Here is a 20257-nt window from a genome sequence, read left to right as displayed (position 1 = left end):
GAGAGAGGGGGGTTGTGGGCGGTGGGGCAATTGAATCTATGTCCCGTTCCAGTCTGATCATGGCAGTTGGTGAGCATACTCTCCTCCATGTTTAACTCTCTGGCTCTGTCAGTCGCCAAGTCTGGAGGAGTGTGTGTGTGTGTGTGCGTGCGTGTGTGCACTCATGTTTGTTCATGCTTGTGCCCGTCTCTCTGTCTATGTCTATCTGTATGTCTTTCTCTCCAATAGCCAGCCTGACTGTGTGGCAAAAACAGAAAGAGAAGGTTGATATTCTGTACATCCATTGCACATATCTAGCCTCCTATTCAACAGGGATGTTCCCCTCAATCTACTATAGCACTAGGTTAGGTGAAGCTGTCAATAGATCACTTCATGCCGTTCCCCGGCGTTAGATGTTCCTCCATAAATCGACGATATACCAGCAGTTCATATTCACTCTGCGTCCCCTCTCAAATCAACAGGCGATCTGAACCCGCCTGTCCAAATCAATGCAGAATTGACTTTCCCTATCTATTCTATGGAAAGCTTGTTTTGCTGCAGAGAGAGAATCAATGTGTAATCTATGCATATCTCTGAAGCTGCTGCTCTTCTGAGTGGGAGGAGAATGCTGATAGGGTATCTCAGTGGGGTGTCACAGTGTTCTCATGTTCTCATGCACTTCTGACCAGAGAGGGGGCTGGGTGCCATTTGGATGCAGAAACACACACGTGCAAATTACTTCTAGCATCGCCCTACTGTATGCGTGCGTGCGCGTCTGTGTGTTTCTGCACATAAGCGTTTGTGTGGGTGTTAGGATTCATTTTTATCAATGCACTGAAGCACAAAAATATTTATTTTCCCGTTTGCAGTTTTGTCAAATCAAAGTTTCATTTCACTTCAAGTCACATTGACTGTTTTTTAAATAAATGTATTTATTTCACCTTTATTCAACCAGGTAGGCTAGTTGAGAACAAGTTCTCATTTGCAACTGTGACCTAACCAAAGATAAAGCATAGCAATTCGACAGATACAACAACACAGAGTTACACATAGAATAAACAAAACATACAGTCAATAATACAGTAGAAAAATAAGTCTATATACAATGTGAGCAAATGAGGTGAGATAAGGGAGGTAAAGGCAAAAAAAGGCCATGGTGGCGAGGTAAATACAATATAGCAAGTAAAACACTGGAATTGTAGATTTGCAGTGGAAGAATGTGCAAAGTAGAAATAGAAATAATGGGGTGCAAATGAGCAAAATAAATAAATACAGTAGGGGAAGAGGTAGTTGTTTGGGCTAAATTATAGATGGGCTATGTACAGGTGCAGTAATCTGTGAGCTGCTCTGACAGCTGGTGTTTCCAGCTTCAGAGATTTTTGCAGTTCGTTCCAGTCATTGGCAGCAGAGAACTGGAAGGAAAGACGACCAAAGGAGGAATTGGCTTTGGGGGTGACCAGTGAGATATACCTGCTGGAGCGCGTGCTTCGAGTGGGTGCTGCTATGGTGACCAGTGAGCTGAGATAAGGCGGGGCTTTACCTAGCAGAGACTTGTAGATAGCCTGTAGCCAGTGGGTTTGGCGACGAGTATGAAGCAAGGGCCAACCAACGAGAGCGTACAGGTCGCAATGATGGGTAGTGTATGGGGCTTTGTGACAAAACGGATGGCACTGTGATAGACTGCATCCAGTTTGTTGAGTAGAGTGTTGGAGACTATTTTATAGATGACATCACCAAAGTCGAGGATCGGTAGGATGACCAGTTTTACGAGGGTATGCTTGGCAGCATGAGTGAAGGATGCTTTGTTGCGATATAGGAAGCCGATTCTAGATTTAATTTTGGATTGGAGATGCTTAATGTGAGTCTGGAAGGAGAGTTTACAGTCTAACCAGACACATAGGTATTTGTAGTTGTCCACGTATTCTAAGTCAGAGCCGTCCAGAGTAGTGATGCTGGACGGGCGAGCAGGTGCGGGCAGTGATCGGTTGAATAGCATGCATTTAGTTTTACTTGCGTTTAAGAGCAGTTGGAGGCCACGGAAGGAGAGTTGTATGGCATTGAAGCTCGTCTGGAGGTTAGTTAACACAGTGTCCAAAGAGGGGCCAGAAGTATACAGAATGGTGTCGTCTGCGTAGCGGTGTATCAGAGAATCACCAGCAGCAAGAGCAACATCATTGATGTATACAGAGAAGAGAGTCGGCCCGAGGATTGAACCCTTTGGCACCCCCATAGAGACTGCCAGAGGTCCGGACAACAGGCCCTCCGATTTGACACACTGAACTCTATCAGAGAAGTAGTTGGTAAACCAGGCGAGGCAATCATTTGAGAAACCAAGGCTGTCGAGTCTGCCAATAAGAATGTGGTGATTGACAGAGTCGAAAGCCTTGGCCAGGTCGATGAATACGGCTGCGCAGTAATGTCTCTTATCGATGGCGGTTATGATGTCGTTTAGGACCTTGAGCGTGGCTGAGGTGCACCCATGACCAGCTCTGAAACCAGATTGCATAGCGGAGAAGGTACGGTGGGATTCGAAATGGTCGGTAATCTGTTTGTTAACTTGGCTTTCGAAGACCTTAGAAAGACAGGGTAGGAAGAGGGGGATGACCGCGGCAGCTTTCCAATCTTTGGGAATCTCAGACGATACGAAAGAGAGGTTGAACAGGCTAGTAATAGGGGTTGCAACAATTTCGGCAGATCATTTTAGAAAGAGAGGGTCCAGATTGTCTAGCCTGGCTGATTTGTAGGGGTCCAGATTTTGCAGCTCTTTCAGAACATCAGCTATCTGGATTTGGGCGAAGGAGAAATGGTGGAGGCTTTGGCGGGTTGCTGTGGAGGGTGCCGGGCAGTTGACCGGGGTAGGGGTAGTCAGGTGGATTTATCGGTGGTGACAGTGTTTCCTAGCCTCAGTGCAGTGGGCAGCTGGGAGGAGGTGCTCTTATTCTCCATGGACTTTTTTGAGTTAGTACTACAGGATGCAAATTTCTGTTTGAAAAAGCTAGCCTTAGCTTTCCTAACTGCCTGTGTATATTTGTTCCTAACTTCCCTGAAAAGTTGCATATCACGGGGGCTATTCGATGCTAATGCAGAACGCCACAGGATGTTTTTGTGCTGGTCAAGGGCAGACAGGTCTGGAGTGAACCAAGGACTATATCTATAGTCCTAGTTCTACAATTTTTGAATGGGGCATGCTTATTTAAGATGGTGAGGAAGGCACTTTTAAAGAATAGCTAGGCGTCCTCTACTGACGGGATGAGGTCAATGTCATTCCAGGATACCCCGGCCAGGTCGATTAGAAAGGCCTGCTCGCAGAAGTGTTTTAGGGAGCGTTTGACACTGATGAGGGGTGGTCGTTTGGTCGCAGACCCATTGCGATCTTGATTGAAAACAGCAGAGGTGTATTTGGAGGGCGAGTTAGTTAGGATGACATCGATGAGGGTGCCCGTGTTTACGGATTTGGAGTTGTACCTGGTAGGTTCATTGATAATTTGTTAGAGATTGAGGGCATCAAGCTTAGATTGTAGGATGGCCGGGGTGTTAAGCATGTCCCAGTTTAGGTCACCTAGCAGCACGAGCTCAGAAGATAGATGGCGGGCAATCAATTCACATATGGTATCGAGGGCACAGCTGGGGGCAGACTGTGTGCCCATTTGAAAAGTTTTGTCTTACAGTTCACCATCCCAAATACCGAACTCACTAAGTCATCCTCCAGTCATAGCTTCAGCTACAGAGCAGTTCACACAGAACCGTTCCTTACAGCTCTGTGTTTGTTGTTCCAGTTAGTCCTTGAGTAGAGGAACGGCCACCCACTCAGACTGGAGCTAAAGCCTTTCCATTTCCATAGGGGAGCCAGCTTATCTGTTCTAAATGATAAGGGACAGCCATTGACTGTAATGGAGAGTCATTTAGTGATTTAGCAGTGTGTGTGTGGCTATGTGTGTGTGTGTCCTCTATCGCTTTATGCTCCCCTCTCTCTGTTTTCTTTCATTACTCGTTTTCCTCTCTCAGCCACCAATCCTTCCACTTTCCTCTACTCCCTCTCGTCTCTCTCTCCTGCTCAGTCAAGCAGACCTCTCTTTCCTCTCTTTCTGTCCGTGGCCATGTAATAGTCTCAGGTAGCTCCCTCAGTGTGACAGAATCAATAGCACAGCCGCTCGGACTTCTGCGTCCCAAATGGCACCATATGGCCTTTGTAGTGCACTACCTTTTGACCAGGGCCCATAGAGCTCTGATCAACAGTAGTGCACCAGAGGGAATAGGGTTCCATTTGGGACACAGCCCCATATCTAAACTCACGGAGGACATGATGACCAACAGAACAGGATGTTCTTTCATGGCTGTTTGCAGTAAACAACATAGAGTGTGATTGAATACAGTGCGATTCAACTTCCTGTACATGTAATGTAAGAATGTGACCAATAGTTAACATTTGAACCCTTCTCTCTCTTTCTATTTGTCTCTGTTCTTTCCTCTTGTCTTGTCTTCTCCCTCTAGGTTCCTGACCTACTGCTACCTGTTGGCGTTCAACGCGTGGCTGCTGCTGTCTCCCGCGGTGCTGTGTTATGACTGGCAGGTGGGCAGTATACCCCTGGTGGAGTCACTGTGGGACACGCGCAACGTCGCCGCCCTGCTGCTGGGAGTGGTCATGGTCGCCCTCTGTCTGCACTGTGTCATGTCGCTACAGGTGAGATGGACATGGAGATTAGGTGCCTTCAGAACAGCCCCTCAGAACAGCCTCAATTCGTCGGGGCATGGACTCTACAAGGTGTCTAAAGCGTTCCACAGGGATGCTGGCCCATGTTGACTCCAATGCTTCCCACAGTTGTGTCAAGTTGGCTGGATGTCCTTTGGGTGGTGGACTATTCTTGATACACACGGGAAACTGTTGAGTGTGAAAAACCCAGCAGCGTTGCAGTTGTTGACACAAACCGGTGCGCCTGGCACCTACTACCATACCCCGTTCAAAGGCACTTAAATATTTTGTCATTCATCCTCTGAATGGCACGCATACACAATCCATGTCTCAATTGTCTCAAGGCTTAAAAATCCTTCTTTAACCTGTCTCCTCCCCTTCATCTACACTGATGGAAGGGAATTTAACAAGTGACATCAATAAGGGATCATAGATTTCACCTGGATTCACCTGGTAGGAGGGCTATGTCATGGAAAGAGTATGATGTTCAGAATGTTTTGTACACTCTGTGTATTGATTCTATCTGTCTAGTACTTGGAAGTCTATGTTGGAGGCTAGGGGTCTCTGAACTGGGCTTGCTTTCACACACGGATACTCACAGGTTTCTAAACATAGACACTATGCTATGAAAACTCTCACCTTCCAATCACACCACACTCTGTTAGAGGAGATGATCAAACTCTCTCACGTTATTTGCCCGACCCACGCCTTGAACATACAGTACACACTTTCTCTGCGTTGCCGTGGTGACAGGCAGTGTTTAGAGAAGGAGACTTATTATGTGTGAAAAGTGTGTGCACTGCATCGTTCGTCGTTATTGAGTAGACCTTTAGTCTTTGGTCTCCATCCCACTCAGACAGAGTGAGAGATGTCTCGCCTGCTACTGCCAGCTGTCAACACCGAATGGCATTTGTGAAATTGATCTCTTCACCCTGCTTGTCCTTCCCGTAGTTTGCATCGGAATAATTGTTTAAAGCTGAAAGAATTGTGAGAGCTCTTGTTCTCTTCCTGTAGTTTGGGAGGTAACTTTTCTCAATACCCTGATCTTCTTGTAGAGGATGAAGCACAACTAGGCGGCAGGTGGCCTTGGCGTTGGGCCAGTAACTGAAAGGTCGCTGGTTCAAATCCCCAAACTGACTAGATGAAAAAAATCTGTCTATGTGCCCTTGAGTAAGGCAATTCACTCTAATTGCTCCTGTAAGTACTATTTCTCAATTCCCTTTACCCTTAACATGGCCTCAACACCAGTCATCCTATTACCCTTAACATGGCCTCAACACCAGTCATCCTATTACCCTTAACATGGCCTCAACACCAGTCATCCTATTACCCTTAACATGGCCTCAACACCAGTCATCCTATTACCCTTAACATGGCCTCAACACCAGTCATCCTATTACCCTTAACATGGCCTCAACACCAGTCATCCTATTACCCTTAACATGGCCTCAACACCAGTCATCCTATTACCCTTAACATGGCCTCAACACCAGTCATCCTATTACCCTTAACATGGCCTCAACACCAGTCATCCTATTACCCTTAACATGGCCTCAACACCAGTCATCCTATTACCCTTAACATGGCCTCAACACCAGTCATTCAGAACAGCCCACTCAAACAGAGTTCTGTGATCATGTATGAGTGATGGGAACAGGAAGTGTATTGAAAAGGAGTCAGGTGTGTGTGTGTGTGTGTGCCAGAGAAAGATGAGGAAAGACAAATGCAAGTGAAGAAAAGCTAGATAGAGAGATGCAGTACGAAAGAGAGGGTGAGTAAAAGAGAGGAAGCGGAAGAAGAGGGAGCATGAAAACTTTTCCATTAGCAGGGAAGAGTGAGGAAATGAGATTAACATTTAATTGGCCAGCCCCTGCTGGGTGGGTACAGGATTACTGTAGGAGAAGCTGACTCACTCTACAATACAGCAATGGTTTTCTGCTGTGCACTAATCAGACAGGGGTAAACTCATTAGGCTGGTTAGTGTCATTGGTTGTTAAGACAAGTTATCACTGCTTTGATGGCTTTATTTCGAGAGAGAGAGATGTAATGTGCAGCACAGTCTCATTTACCTTCTGATGAGAGGCGAGTCCTACCATGATGGAGGATTCGTATCAAAATCTTTCTCACACCTGTCTCTTTCTTTACTGCTTTCTTTATCTTTCTCTCCTTATTTCAATCTTCTCTTTTTCTCTCTTTCCCCCTCTCCCCCTGTCTCTCTCTCTCTGACATCCCTTTGCTCTGTCTGTTTTGCTGAGGTTTGCGTGCGGCTAGGTTATTGATAAATGATGAGTCTAATGGCTTTCTCCCTTCCTCGCTCTCTGCCTGTCTCTTTGGCTCTCGCTATCTCCCGCTCTCCCACCACACTCCCGACATGCTACAAAGGCCCCTGGGAGATGTCCCATAGTGTCACACAATGCCGTCTGTGTGACTTGCCTCCGTAACCCCTATGATCTCCCTTAGAGAGATCTGTCTGTATCATCACCCACAACCACCTCAAGCAGAATGCACAGGTGACCCTTGACCCCAGGAAGTAATTGGTGCATCACTCCTGTCCCCTGTCTGTGTTTGTCACTTCCTGGTTCCTGCCCTTAACCTTGGCCTCAGGAAGTCATTGAAGCATTTAAAGCCCGGTCTGTGGGCAAATACGAGAGAGGGCAGGGAAAGCCTGAGAGGAACAAGTATGAGAGAGGGCAGGGAAAACCTGAGAGGAACAAGTACGAGAGAGGGCAGGGAAAACCTGAGAGGAACAAGTACGAGAGAGGGCAGGGAAAACCTGAGAGGAACAAGTATGAGAGAGGGCAGGGAAAACCTGAGAGGAACAAGTATGAGAGAGGGCAGGGAAAACCTGAGAGGAACAAGTACGAGAGAGGGCAGGGAAAGCCTGAGAGGAACAAGTATGAGAGAGGGCAGGGAACACCTGAGAGGAACAAGTATGAGAGAGGGCAGGGAAAACCTGAGAGGAACAAGTACGAGAGAGGGCAGGGAACACCTGAGAGGAACAAGTACGAGAGAGGGCAGGGAAAACCTGAGAGGAACAAGTACGAGAGAGGGCAGGGGAAGACGACACCTTACAGTGGAGTGTGTTCGTTGGTTTATTTGCTCTATTTACTGTTCGAAATGAAGGGTCGGATCCCATTATCTGTGTGTGGGCGGGCGTGTGTGCGTGTACATGTACGCACGTGCATGTGTGTGTGTACTGCCTAGCCATCTGTTGGCCTGGCACGGCTGGTGAGTGTGTGTGTGGAGTGGGACATATGTCAGTCGGCCAGTTCTGAAGGGTTCTACTGGGAAGGACTAACGGATGTGAGGCCAGAACCAGAGGGGTCTGATCTGGGAGGGATGCCATGTTTCTGACCACCCAATATAGTCACCTGGAGCACTGGGCTATAGCACAGCATATTCCTCTATACCAGGGGATGAGAGAGCAGGAGAGAGGAAAGGAGGGATGGTGGAAAGGGAAGAAAAGAGGAGAGGAGGAGACAAGAGAGTAGAGTGAAAAGACAGAGGAGAAGAGAGAGTAGAGTGAAAAGACAGAGGAGAAGAGAGAGGAGTGGAGTGACAGGAAACTAGAGGACATTTAGAATGGAAAGGAAAGAGTTGACGAGAGTAGAGGACTGAGGAGATGAGTGGAAAATAGATGGAGAGATTGACAGGGCGGAGGAGAGAGAGGAGATGAACAGATGATAGGGAGGAGGAGGGTGGAAGGCGGAAGGTTGTCTGCAAGGTTAAAGCAGCTGTATCACCGCCTGACAAATTGTGACAGGCGTTGTACAGGCGCCTGCTGCCGTCACCATAGTAACGGAGAAGCAGTTGAGACATTGCTCTCTTCTACAGCAGAGTTAAGACGGACTGGGAGAATAGAAAGAAGAAGAAGAGGAGGAGGAGGAGGGGGGTTAGATGACTGAGAGTGGAGGATAGAGAGAAAAGGACAGACAAGAGGAAGAGAGAGAGAATGCAGAGAGAGAGAGAGAGAGTGGGAGTGAGAGAGAGAGAGGGAATGCAGAGAGGGAATGCAGAGAGGGAATGCAGAGAAAGAGAGAGAGAGAGGGAATGCCGAGAGAGAGAGAGAGAGAGGGAATGCAGAGAGAGAGAGAGAGAGGGAATGCAGAGAGAGAGAGAGAGAGGGAATGCAGAGAGAGAGAGAGAGAGAGGGAATGCCGAGAGAGAGAGAGAGAGAGAGAGAGAGAGAGAGAGAGAGAGAGAGAGAGAATGCAGAGAGAGAGAGAGACAGAGAGAGAGAGAGAGAGAGAGAGAGAATGCAGAGAGAGAGAGAGACAGAGAGAGAGAGAGAGAGAGAGAGAGAGAGAGAGAGAGAGAGAGAGAGAGAGAGAGAGAGAGAATGCAGAGAGAGAGAGAGACAGAGAGAGAGAGAGAGAGAGAGAGAGAGAGAGAGAGAGAGAGAGAGAGAGAGAGAGAGAGAGAGAGAGAGAGGGAATGCAGAGAGGGTGGGAGAGAACGCAGAGAGGATGTCCCCTGAAGGGGCTGTGCTGGAATGACATACAGGGAAGCAATGACACATGGAGGGATACTATCAACAACCTAACCTCCCCCATCCAGTCACTGGTCCACTCCACTGCCTACTGTATGGGACCACACTGCTTAGAGCAGCACGGTTGAATGGGGGAGAGTGTGTGTGCATGTGTTAATTACTGTATGATCCTATCTATGGCATAATATCTAGCCCCTGGTGTGTGTGCTTCCATGTGTGTGTGTCCGTAGGTCTGTAGTTGACTAGTGTGTGATCCTATCTATGTTCGCATGCTGTAGAGTACGTCCCGCGGTGTGATTAGGTGGTCGGCAGGAGAATGAGGCGTGGATTGGACCGGCGGCTTAATCAAGACGCGGCGGCTTTGGAACAGTAATTTAACGAGGGAATCAACGCCATTACTGAGGGCACAGTCATTAGACCAATTAGCTTCTGTTTGTTCTAATAACTACGAATGTTCAGAATGGAAAAATACAGAGGGATTTTTCACTCTTATTAAAAATGAATGGGTTAGAGTTGATTTAAACTGTTTTTAATTTCATGGGTCTTAATGGTCTACTTAATCAGCTTCGATATGTCAGAGCATCAGTCAGATATGCTCAGTAACTGGGCGTGACATGTATAATGATTGCCATTGATATATTTCCACTGCTGTTTGAAATGGGCATGCTGGGCATGCTTACACGCACGCCATGTATTCAAACACTGGACAGCATGTGTGCTACTGCAAACAACATGAAGGCAACAGATGATTAAATGTGGGAATTTTAGGCTCCGGTTTTCCTATGGATGTGCTAACCTCTCACATTTTCTCCCCACCCCCCCACCCCCATTGCTTTCTCTCCCTCTCTCTCTCTTTCCCCTCCCCCCTTTCACTCTCCCTGCATCTCGCCCCCCTCTCTCTGTCTCTCTGTAGAGGTTGGAGAGTAGGGAGGTGTTGCTGGGGGTGTTGTTCCTGGTCTGTCCCTTCATCCCGGCCAGTAACCTCTTCTTCAGGGTGGGCTTCGTGGTGGCAGAGAGGGTCCTCTACATGCCCAGGTGGGTCGTGTGTGTGTGTGTTATTGTAGGTAATGTGTGTGTTGTGTGGGTTTTCCCACTTCTAAACCTCTCTGGGCTTGGATGGTTTGTAATTAGATAGCTGGTGTAATTCTCCTGTGTGCAGTAGTGTGTAGACTAGCTTGGTTGCCCTACTGAATTTGTGTGTCTGTGTTTTAGGGCTGACCCCCTTTAGTCGACTGGTCGATTGTTTGCAAAGGCCAGAAACAGCGAGCAGCGGGAGCACCAGATTTTTTTTCTTCTGTTTAGGCTATATTGATCTCTGGCTCCCTCTTTTTAGTAATTTGTGTGTCTTCATTTTTACCCACAGTGCTTAAAGCATCAGATGAGCTCAGTGGCCTACATATAGTTGATTTATTTAAAAATACACTTTTAAAATTTCAACCAAGAACAGACGACTCTCGGTCGACCGAGATATTTTTTAGTTGGGGACAGCCGTAGTGTGTTTATGTGTGCGGGAGTTTACAAGAGTGTGTACGAGTGAGTAATTGAACATATGGAGAGAGGATCACACACACACACACACACACACACACACACACACACACACACACACACACACACACACACACACACACACACACACACACACACACACACACACACACACACACACACACACACACAAGGTTATTTTCTGCTGTGCTTCACATTTCAGTCAAGGGCCTCTGGTACGTCCTTGTAGTGGATTCCTATGAAGTGCTCTCTCTCTCCTCCCTCTCTCCTTTACTCTCTCTGCTCTCTCCATCTGTCTGTTCTCTCCTTTACTCTCTCTGCTCTCTCCATCTGTCTGTTCTCTCCCGCTGCCTTGCATCATTCTAAGGGCTCCTTCGGTGCTTTCAAGGGCTTCCCAGATAATATTTTTCTATTTATTTTTCCTGATGCTGATATCTTATAAGAAAATCATATTCTGTTTGTCTGTCAATGCTTTCTCTCTCTTCTTCTCTTCCTCTCTCTCAACTTTCCATTTTCGATTTCCCTGTCTCACGGCCTACCCCCATCTCTTTCTGTTAATCCGATCCCTGTGTGTGTGTGTGTGTGTGTGTGTGTGTGTGTGTGTGTGTGTGTGTGTGTGTGTGTGTGTGTGTGTGTGTGTGTGTGTGTGTGTGCGTTTGCGTGTAAGATTATCATGGCCGTAGTGGCCCTTGGGGGCCTCTGCCCTTTAAAAACACGCGCCTGCACATGCATGCACGCGCACACACAGACACACACACACACACACATACAGACACAGACACACACACACACAGACTAGAGGTCGACCGATTAATCGGAATGGCCGATTAATTAGGGCCGATTTCAAGTTTTCATAACAATCGGTAATCTGCATTTTTTGACACCGATCATGGCCGATTACATTGCACTCCACGAGGAGACTGCGTGGCAGGCTGACTACCTGTTATGCGAGTGCAGCAAGGAGCCAAGGTAAGGTGCTAGCTAGCATTAAACGTATCTTAGAAAAAACTATCAATCTTAACATAATCACTAGTTAACCTTTCTAGCGGAACCCCTTGACAACATTCCGCTGAAAAGGCAGCGCGGGAAATTCAAAAATATATTTTTAAAATATGTAACTTTCACACATTAACAAGTCCAATACAGCAAATGAAAGATAAACATCTTGTTAATCTACCCATCGTATCCGATTTCAAAAAGGCTTTACAGCAAAAGCACAACATATGATTATGTTAGTTCAGAGCCAAGTAAAAAAAAAAAAAGCAATTTTTCCAGCCAAAAATAGGAGTCACAAAAAGCAGAAATATAGATAAAATTAATCACTAACCTTTGATGATCTTCATCAGATGACACTCGTAGGACATCATGTTACACAATACATGTATGTTTTGTTCGATAATGTGCATATTTATATCCAAAAATCTCAGTTTACATTGGCGCGTTACGTGCATTAATGTTTTGATTCCAAAACATCCAGTGATTTTGCAAATAGCCACAGAAATCCCAGAAATACTCATAATAAACATTGATAAAAGATACAAGTGTTATTCACGGAATTAAAGATAGACTTCTCCTTAATGCAACCGCTGTGTCAGAAAGACAGCCAACTTCGCCAAACGGGGGATGATTTAACAAAAGCGCATTTGCGAAAAAAGCACAATCATTGCACGAATGTACCTAACCATAAACATCAATGCTTCTCTTAAAATCTTTACACAGAAGTATATATTTTTAAACCTGCATATTTAGTTAAAAAGAAATTCATGTTAGCAGGCTATATTAAACTAGGGAATTGTGTCACTTCTCTTGCGTTCATTGCACGCAGAGTCAGGGTATATGCAACAGTTTGGGCCGCCTGGCTCGTTGCAAACTAATTTTCCAGAATTTTACGTAATTATGACATAACATTGAAGGTTGTGCAATGTAACAGCAATATTTAGACTTAGGGATGCCATCCGTTAGATAAAATACAGAACGGTTCCGTATTTCACTGAAAGAATAAACGTTTTGTTTTCGAAATAATATTTTCCGGATTTGACCATATTAATGACCTAATGGCTCATATTTCTGTGTGTTATTATATTATAATTAAGTCTATGATTTGATAGAGCAGTCTGAGCGGTGGTAGGCACCAGCAGGCTCGTAAGCATTCATTCAAACAGCACTTTACTGCGTTTTGCCAGCAGCTCTTCGCAATGCTTGAAGCACAGCGCTGTTTATGACTTCAAGCCTATCAACTCCCGAGATTAGGCTGGCAATACTAAAGTACCTATTAGAACATCCAATAGTCAAAGGTATATGAAATACAAATGGTATAGAGAGAAATAGTCCTATAATAACTACAACCTAAAACTTCTTACCTGGAAATATTGAAGACTCATGTTAAAAGGAACCACCAGCTTTCATATGTTCTGAGCAAGGAACTTAAACGTTAGCTTATTTACATGGCACATATTGCACTTTTACTTTCTTTTCCAACACTTTGTTTTTGCATTATTTAAACCAAATTGAACATGTTTCATTATTTATTTGAGACTAAATTGATTTTATTGATGTATTATATTAAGTTAAAATAAAAGTGTTCATTGTTCATTCAGTATTGTTGTAATTGTCATTATTACAAATATATATATATATATACTGTATATATATATATATATATATATATATATATATAAATCGTCCGATTAATCGGTATCGTGTAACGGCTTTCCTCCTCCTCTTCATCCGAAGAGGAGGAGCAGGGATTGAACCAAAATGCAGCGTTGGAATATGACATACTGATTTATTGAACAAGACGAAAAAACACGAAAACACTTTAACAAACTACAAAACAACAAACGACGTAGACGCACCTGAACATAAGAACTTACATATAACGAAGAACGCATGAAACAGGAACAGACTACATAAACCGAACAAACGAACAAACAAACCGAAAACAGTCCCGTGTGGCGCAACGTACACAGACACAAGAGACAACCACCCACAAACAAACAGTGTGAAAACACCTACCTTAATATGGCTCTCAATCAGAGGAAATGAAAACCACCTGCCTCTAATTGAGAGCCATATCAGGTCACCCTTAACAAACATAGAAACACACAACATAGACTACCCACCCAAACTCACGCCCTGACCGTCAAACACATACAAAATAACAGAAAACCGGTCAGGAACGTGACATAACCCCCCCCTCAAGGTGCGTACTCCGAACGCACCACCAAAAGTCTAGGGGAGGGTCTGGGTGGGCGTCTGACCACGGTGGTGGCTCAGGCTCAGGGCGAGGTCCCCACCCCACCATAGTCAATCCCAGCTTACGTCTCCCCCTCAGAATGACCACCCTCTTACTCCACCCACCTAATTTAAGGGGCAACACCAAGATAAAGGACAGCTCCGGGACAAGGTAGCTCAGGACAGAGAGGTAGCTCAGGACAGAGGGATAGCTCAGGATAGAGAGGTAGCTCAGGATAGAGAGGTAGCTCAGGATAGAGGGGCAACTCCGGACTGAAGGGCAGCTCCAGACAGAGAGACAGCTCTGGACTGAGGGGCAGTTCTGGATAAATAACAGCTCCGGCCTGAGGAGCTGCTCATGGCTGGCCGACGACTCTGGACGCTCATGGCTGGCCGACGGCTCTGGACGCTCATGGCTGGCTGACGGCTCTGGACGCTCATGGCTGGCTGACGGCTCTGGACGCTCATGGCTGGCTGACGGCTCTGGACGCTCATGGCTGGCTGACGGCTCTGGACGCTCATGGCTGGCTGACGGCTCTGGACGCTCATGGCTGGCTGACGGCTCTGGACGCTCATGGCTGGCTGACGGCTCTGGACGCTCATGGCTGGCTGGCGGCTCTGGCAGATCCTGTCTGGTTGGCGGCTCTGGCAGATCCTGTCTGGTTGGCGGCTCTGGCAGATCCTGTCTGGTTGGCGGCTCTGGCAGATCCTGTCTGGTTGGCGGCTCTGGCAGATCCTGTCTGGTTGGCGGCTCTGGCAGATCCTGACTGACAAATGGCTCTAGCGGCTCCTGACTGACTAACGGCTCTGACGGCTCGGGACAGACGGGCGGCTCTAATGGCTCGGGACAGACGGATGGCTCAGACGGCACTGGGCAGACGGATGGCTCAGATGGCGCTGGGGAGACGGATGGCTCAGATGGCGCTGGGGAGACGGATGGCTCAGATGGCGCTGGGGAGACGGATGGCTCAGATGGCGCTGGGGAGACGGATGGCTCAGATGGCGCTGGGGAGACGGATGGCTCTGGCCGGATGAGGCGCACTGTAGGCCTGGTGCGTGGTGCCGGAACTGGAGGCACCGGGCTAAGGACACGCACCTTCAGGCTAGTGCAGGGACAGGGCACACTGACCTCTCGAAGCGCACTATAGGCCTGGTGCGTGGTACCGGAACTGGTGGTACCGGGCTAAGGGCACGCACCTCAGGGCGAGTGCGGGGAGAAGGAACAGTGCGTACAGGGCTCTGGAGACGCACAGGTGGCTTAGTGCGTGGTGCCGGAACTGGAGGCACTGGGCTGGAGACACGCACCATAGGGAGAGTGCGTGGAGGAGAAACAGGGCTCTGAAAACGCACTGGAAGCCTGGTGCGTGGTGTAGGCACTGGTGGTACTAGGCTGGGGCGGGAAGGTGGCGCCGGAAATACCGGACCGTGTAGGCGTACTGGCTCCCTTGAGCACTGAGCCTGCCCAACCTTACCTGGTTGTATGCTCCCCGTCGCCTGACCAGTGCGGGGAGGTGGAATAACCCGCACCGGGCTATGTAGGCGAACCGGGGACACCATGCGTAAGGCTGGTGCCATGTAAGCCGGCCCAAGAAGACGTACTGGTGGCCAGATATGTAGAGCTGGCTTCATGGCACTTGGCTCAATGCTCAATCTAGCCCCACCAGTGCGGGGAGGTGGAATAACCCGCACCGGGCTATGCACACGTACAGGAGACACCGTGCGCTCTACTGCGTAACACGGTGTCTGCCCGTACTCCCGCTCTCCACGGTTAGCCTGGGAAGTGGGTGCAGGTCTCCTACCTGCCCTAGACCCACTACCTCTTAGCCCCCCCCAAGAAATTTTTGGGGTTTCTTCTCGGGCTTCCTTGCTAGCCGCGTACCTTCATATCTGCGGTTTTGAGCTTGATTCTCCGGCTTCCAGCCACGTCTCTTTGCTGCCTCCTCATACCACCGATCCTGGGCTCTCGCTGCTTCCATCTCCTCACGAGCGCGGCGATATTCCCCAATATGAGCCCAGTGTCCTTTTCCCTCCAATATTTCATCCCATGTCCAGGATTCCTGTGTAGCAGGCCACTGCTCGAATTCACGCCGCTTGGTTCTGGTGTGGTGGGTGGTTCTGTAACGGCTTTCCTCCTCCTCTTCATCCGAAGAGGAGGAGCAGGGATTGAACCAAAATGCAGCGTTGGAATATGACATACTGATTTATTGAACAAGACGAAAAAACACGAAAACACTTTAACAAACTACAAAACAACAAACGACGTAGACGCACCTGAACATAAGAACTTACATATAACGAAGAACGCATGAAACAGGAACAGACTACATAAACCGAACAAACGAACAAACAAACCGAAAACAGTCCCGTGTGGCGCAACGTACACAGACACAGGAGACAACCACCCACAAACAAACAGTGTGAAAACACCTACCTTAATATGGCTCTCAATCAGAGGAAATGAAAACCACCTGCCTCTAATTGAGAGCCATATCAGGTCACCCTTAACAAACATAGAAACACACAACATAGACTACCCACCCAAACTCACGCCCTGACCGTCAAACACATACAAAATAACAGAAAACCGGTCAGGAACGTGACATATCGGCTTTTTTTGGGTCCTCCAATAATCGGTATCGGTATCAGCGTCGAAAAATCATAATCGGTTGACCTCTTACACAGACACACACATTCACTGATGCAGGTTGAGAGTTTGGAGTGTATAGCCTGGAGGAAGCAGTGGGGGGGAGCGCTGTGTAAAATCCACTCACTTCATCTCTCTCCACTCACTTAACCTCTTGCATGTATAATGACAGAATAAAATGTCAACAGACGCTTCTCAAATATGTAAATGTTCCCCCTCAAAAGCAGTTCCCAATGCTGTGATAGGAGGAGTACGGGAATGGAACTCCTCCTCCTGCTGTGATAGGAGGAGTACGGGAATGGAACTCCTCCTCCTGCTGTGATAGGAGGAGTACGGGAATGGAACTGCTCCTCCTGCTGTGATAGGAGGAGTACGGGAATGGAACTGCTCCTGTACTGTGATAGGAGGAGTACGGGAATGGAACTGCTCCTGTACTGTGATAGGAGGAGTACGGGAATGGAACTGCTCCTGTACTGTGGCAGAGTTGATCAAACGGAAAACATGCAACCGTTTTCCAATGTGTATGTGTTGTATCATCTCATGCAGGTATATGTACTGTACAGTACAGTATGTGTGTCTTATTACAGCCTCAGTGTACTAACCAGCGCAGTGGGATACTTGTCAACGAGGCAGAGGGCATGCTGGGAATTGATTTAAAGGGAACATGAGACGGTGCTAAAGAGAGACCCCTCATCTCTGCCTCTGCTTGCAGTGTGTTACCTGTTAGGCTAAATGTAGTCCAGACACATGGCTGTGCACAGGGTTTACACTTCCATCTAAATGTAGTCCAGACACATGGCTGTGCACAGGGTTTACACTTCCATCTAAATGTAGTCCAGACACATGGCTGTGCACAGGGTTTACACTTCCATCTAAATGTAGTCCAGACACATGGCTGTGCACAGGTTTTACACTTCCATCTAAATGTAGTCCAGACACATGGCTGTGCACAGGGTTTACACTTCCATCTAAATGTAGTCCAGACACATGGCTGTGCACAGGGTTTACACTTCCATCTAAATGTAGTCCAGACACATGGCTGTGCACAGGTTTTACACTTCCATCTAAATGTAGTCCAGACACATGGCTGTGCACAGGTTTTACACTTCCATCTAAATGTAGTCCAGACACATGGCTGTGCACAGGGTTTACACTTCCATCTAAATGTAGTCCAGACACATGGCTGTGCACAGGGTTTACACTTCCATCTAAATGTAGTCCAGACACATGGCTGTGCACAGGGTTTACACTTCCATCTAAATGTAGTCCAGACACATGGCTGTGCACAGGGTTTACACTTCCATCTAAATGTAGTCCAGACACATGGCTGTGTACAGGGTTTACACTTCCATCTAAATGTAGTCCAGACACATGGCTGTGCACAGGGTTTACACTTCCATCTAAATGTAGTTCAGACACATGGCTGTGCACAGGTTTTACACTTCCATCTAAATGTAGTCCAGACACATGGCTGTGCACAGGGTTTACACTTCCATCTAAATGTAGTCCAGACACATGGCTGTGCACAGGGTTTACACTTCCATCTAAATGTAGTCCAGACACATGGCTGTGCACAGGGTTTACACTTCCATCTAAATGTAGTCCAGACACATGGCTGTGCACAGGGTTTACACTTCCATCTAAATGTAGTCCAGACACATGGCTGTGCACAGGTTTTACACTTCCATCTAAATGTAGTCCAGACACATGGCTGTGCACAGGGTTTACACTTCCATCTAAATGTAGTCCAGACACATGGCTGTGCACAGGGTTTACACTTCCATCTAAATGTAGTCCAGACACATGGCTGTGCACAGGTTTTACACTTCCATCTAAATGTAGTCCAGACACATGGCTGTGCACAGGTTTTACACTTCCATCTAAATGTAGTCTTTAGTGGACATGGTTGCTTTAGGGAGGTTTATGCTCATACAAGAGGTGTTATCCTGCTCTATATCCCAATTTGACCTCCTCCTACCCCCTAACTCAGCCTAACTCTCATTTTTTAAATTCCCCCTCCCTCCTTCTCTCCCTCTCTCCATCCCTCGCCGCCTCCCTCTCTCCATCCCTCTAACTATTAATTCTGCTAATCTTTCCTTGCTTGGGTCTGCAGGGGACTTTCCCTGAGTCATCTGCGTAGCTGAGCGCAGGATTAGTAGTGATTTCCAATGCAAACAGGTTCCCCATCCCAGGGTTTAATATCGCCCACTCACAGCTCGACACTCTGAGGTATTAGAGATGCAAAATGCAAAAGGGTACTGAGAATGTGTGTGAGAGTGTGTGTGTGAGACAGAGAGAGATTGCAATTACTGTACGTGAGCTTGCATTTGAGTGTGTGTGAGTGTTTGTATGAGAGAGAGATGTGTGATTGTGGCTAGAGAGACAGAATGTGGACGTGTGTGGGTGTATGATAATGTATTGGAAGAGATTGTAATCTTGGGTAATAAGGCATTTCCACTATCCCTTTCCACTTTGCCGCGACTGCAGAGAAAAGCTTTGTGTTTACTTTTCAAATTAAACATTTGCCAGGTTCTCGGTTAGCATTCTGTGTGTTGTTAATTGATTTTCTCCGATGCTGTATACCTTCCTTTAGTCTGACTTTCTGATGAACGCGCGAGCAGAACTTTTTAATGAAGCCCCAAGCGTACGAAGATGTCTCCTGGGAAATGGAGTTCTGCTCTGTGTGTTTTTTGAGAGCTTTCCGCTGCCTGCAATCACACAACCATTTTACTCCACGACAGAGCAAGAGGGAACGCTGGGACGTTATCATGGCAGGCAGGCTTGGTGTGTGTGTGTGTGTGTGTGTGTGTGTGTGTGTGTGTGTACAGTGGGGCAAAAAAGTATTTAGTCAGCCACCAATTGTGCAAGTTCTCCCACTTAAAAAGATGAGAGAGGCCTATAATTTTCATCATAGGTACACTTCAACTATGACAGACAAAATGAGGAAAAAAAATCCAGAAAATCACATTGTAGGATTTTTAATGAATTTATTTGCAAATTATGGTGGAAAATAAGTATTTGGTCAATAACAAAAGTTTCTCAATACTTTGTTATATACCCTTTGTTGGCAATGAAAGAGGTCAAACGTTTTCTGTAAGTCTTCACAAGGTTTTCACACACTGTTGCTGGTATTTTGGTCCATTCCTCCATGCAGATATCCTCGAGAGCAGTGATGTTTTGGGGCTGTTGCCGGGCAACACGGACTTTCAACTCCCTCCAAAGATTTTCTATGGGGTTGAGATCTGGAGACTGGCTAGGCCACTCCAGGACCTTGAAATGCTTCTTCCGAAGCCACTCCTTCGTTGCCCAGGCAGTGTGTTTGGGATCATTGTCATGCTGAAAGACCCAGCCACGTTTCATCTTCAATGCCCTTGCTGATGGAAGGAGGTTTTCACTCCAAATCTCACGATACATGGCCCCATTCATTCTTTCCTTTACACGGATCAGTCGTCCTGGTCCCTTTGCAGAAAAACAGCCCCAAAGCATGATGTTTCCACCCCATGCTTCACAGTAGGTATGGTGTTCTTTGGATGCAACTCAGCATTCTTTGTCCTCCAAACACGACGAGTTGAGTTTTTACCAAAAAGTTCTATTTTGGTTTCATCTGACCATATGACATTCTCCCAATCTTCTTCTGGATCATCCAAATGCTCTCTAGCAAACTTCAGACGGGCCTGGACATGTACTGGCTTAAGCAGGGGGACACGTCTGG

General features: G+C 47.0%; 1 protein-coding gene across 1 annotated transcript in view; it reads left to right on the top strand.

Annotated features, from left to right (window-relative positions):
- The window catches only part of LOC120032297 (protein O-mannosyl-transferase TMTC1-like), a 93829-nt gene that overhangs the window by 40405 nt on the left and 33167 nt on the right, over nucleotides 1–20257 (top strand). Inside the window, exons 7-8 of the mRNA XM_038978322.1 lie at nucleotides 4471–4660; nucleotides 10072–10193. Of these exons, the coding sequence (XP_038834250.1) occupies nucleotides 4471–4660; nucleotides 10072–10193 (312 nt within the window). The remainder of the gene's footprint in view (nucleotides 1–4470; nucleotides 4661–10071; nucleotides 10194–20257) is intronic.

Source organism: Salvelinus namaycush, chromosome 38 (genome assembly GCF_016432855.1).
Source record: "Salvelinus namaycush isolate Seneca chromosome 38, SaNama_1.0, whole genome shotgun sequence".
NCBI lineage: Eukaryota > Metazoa > Chordata > Actinopteri > Salmoniformes > Salmonidae > Salvelinus > Salvelinus namaycush.
This window is presented reverse-complemented; position numbering and strand designations above follow the sequence as displayed.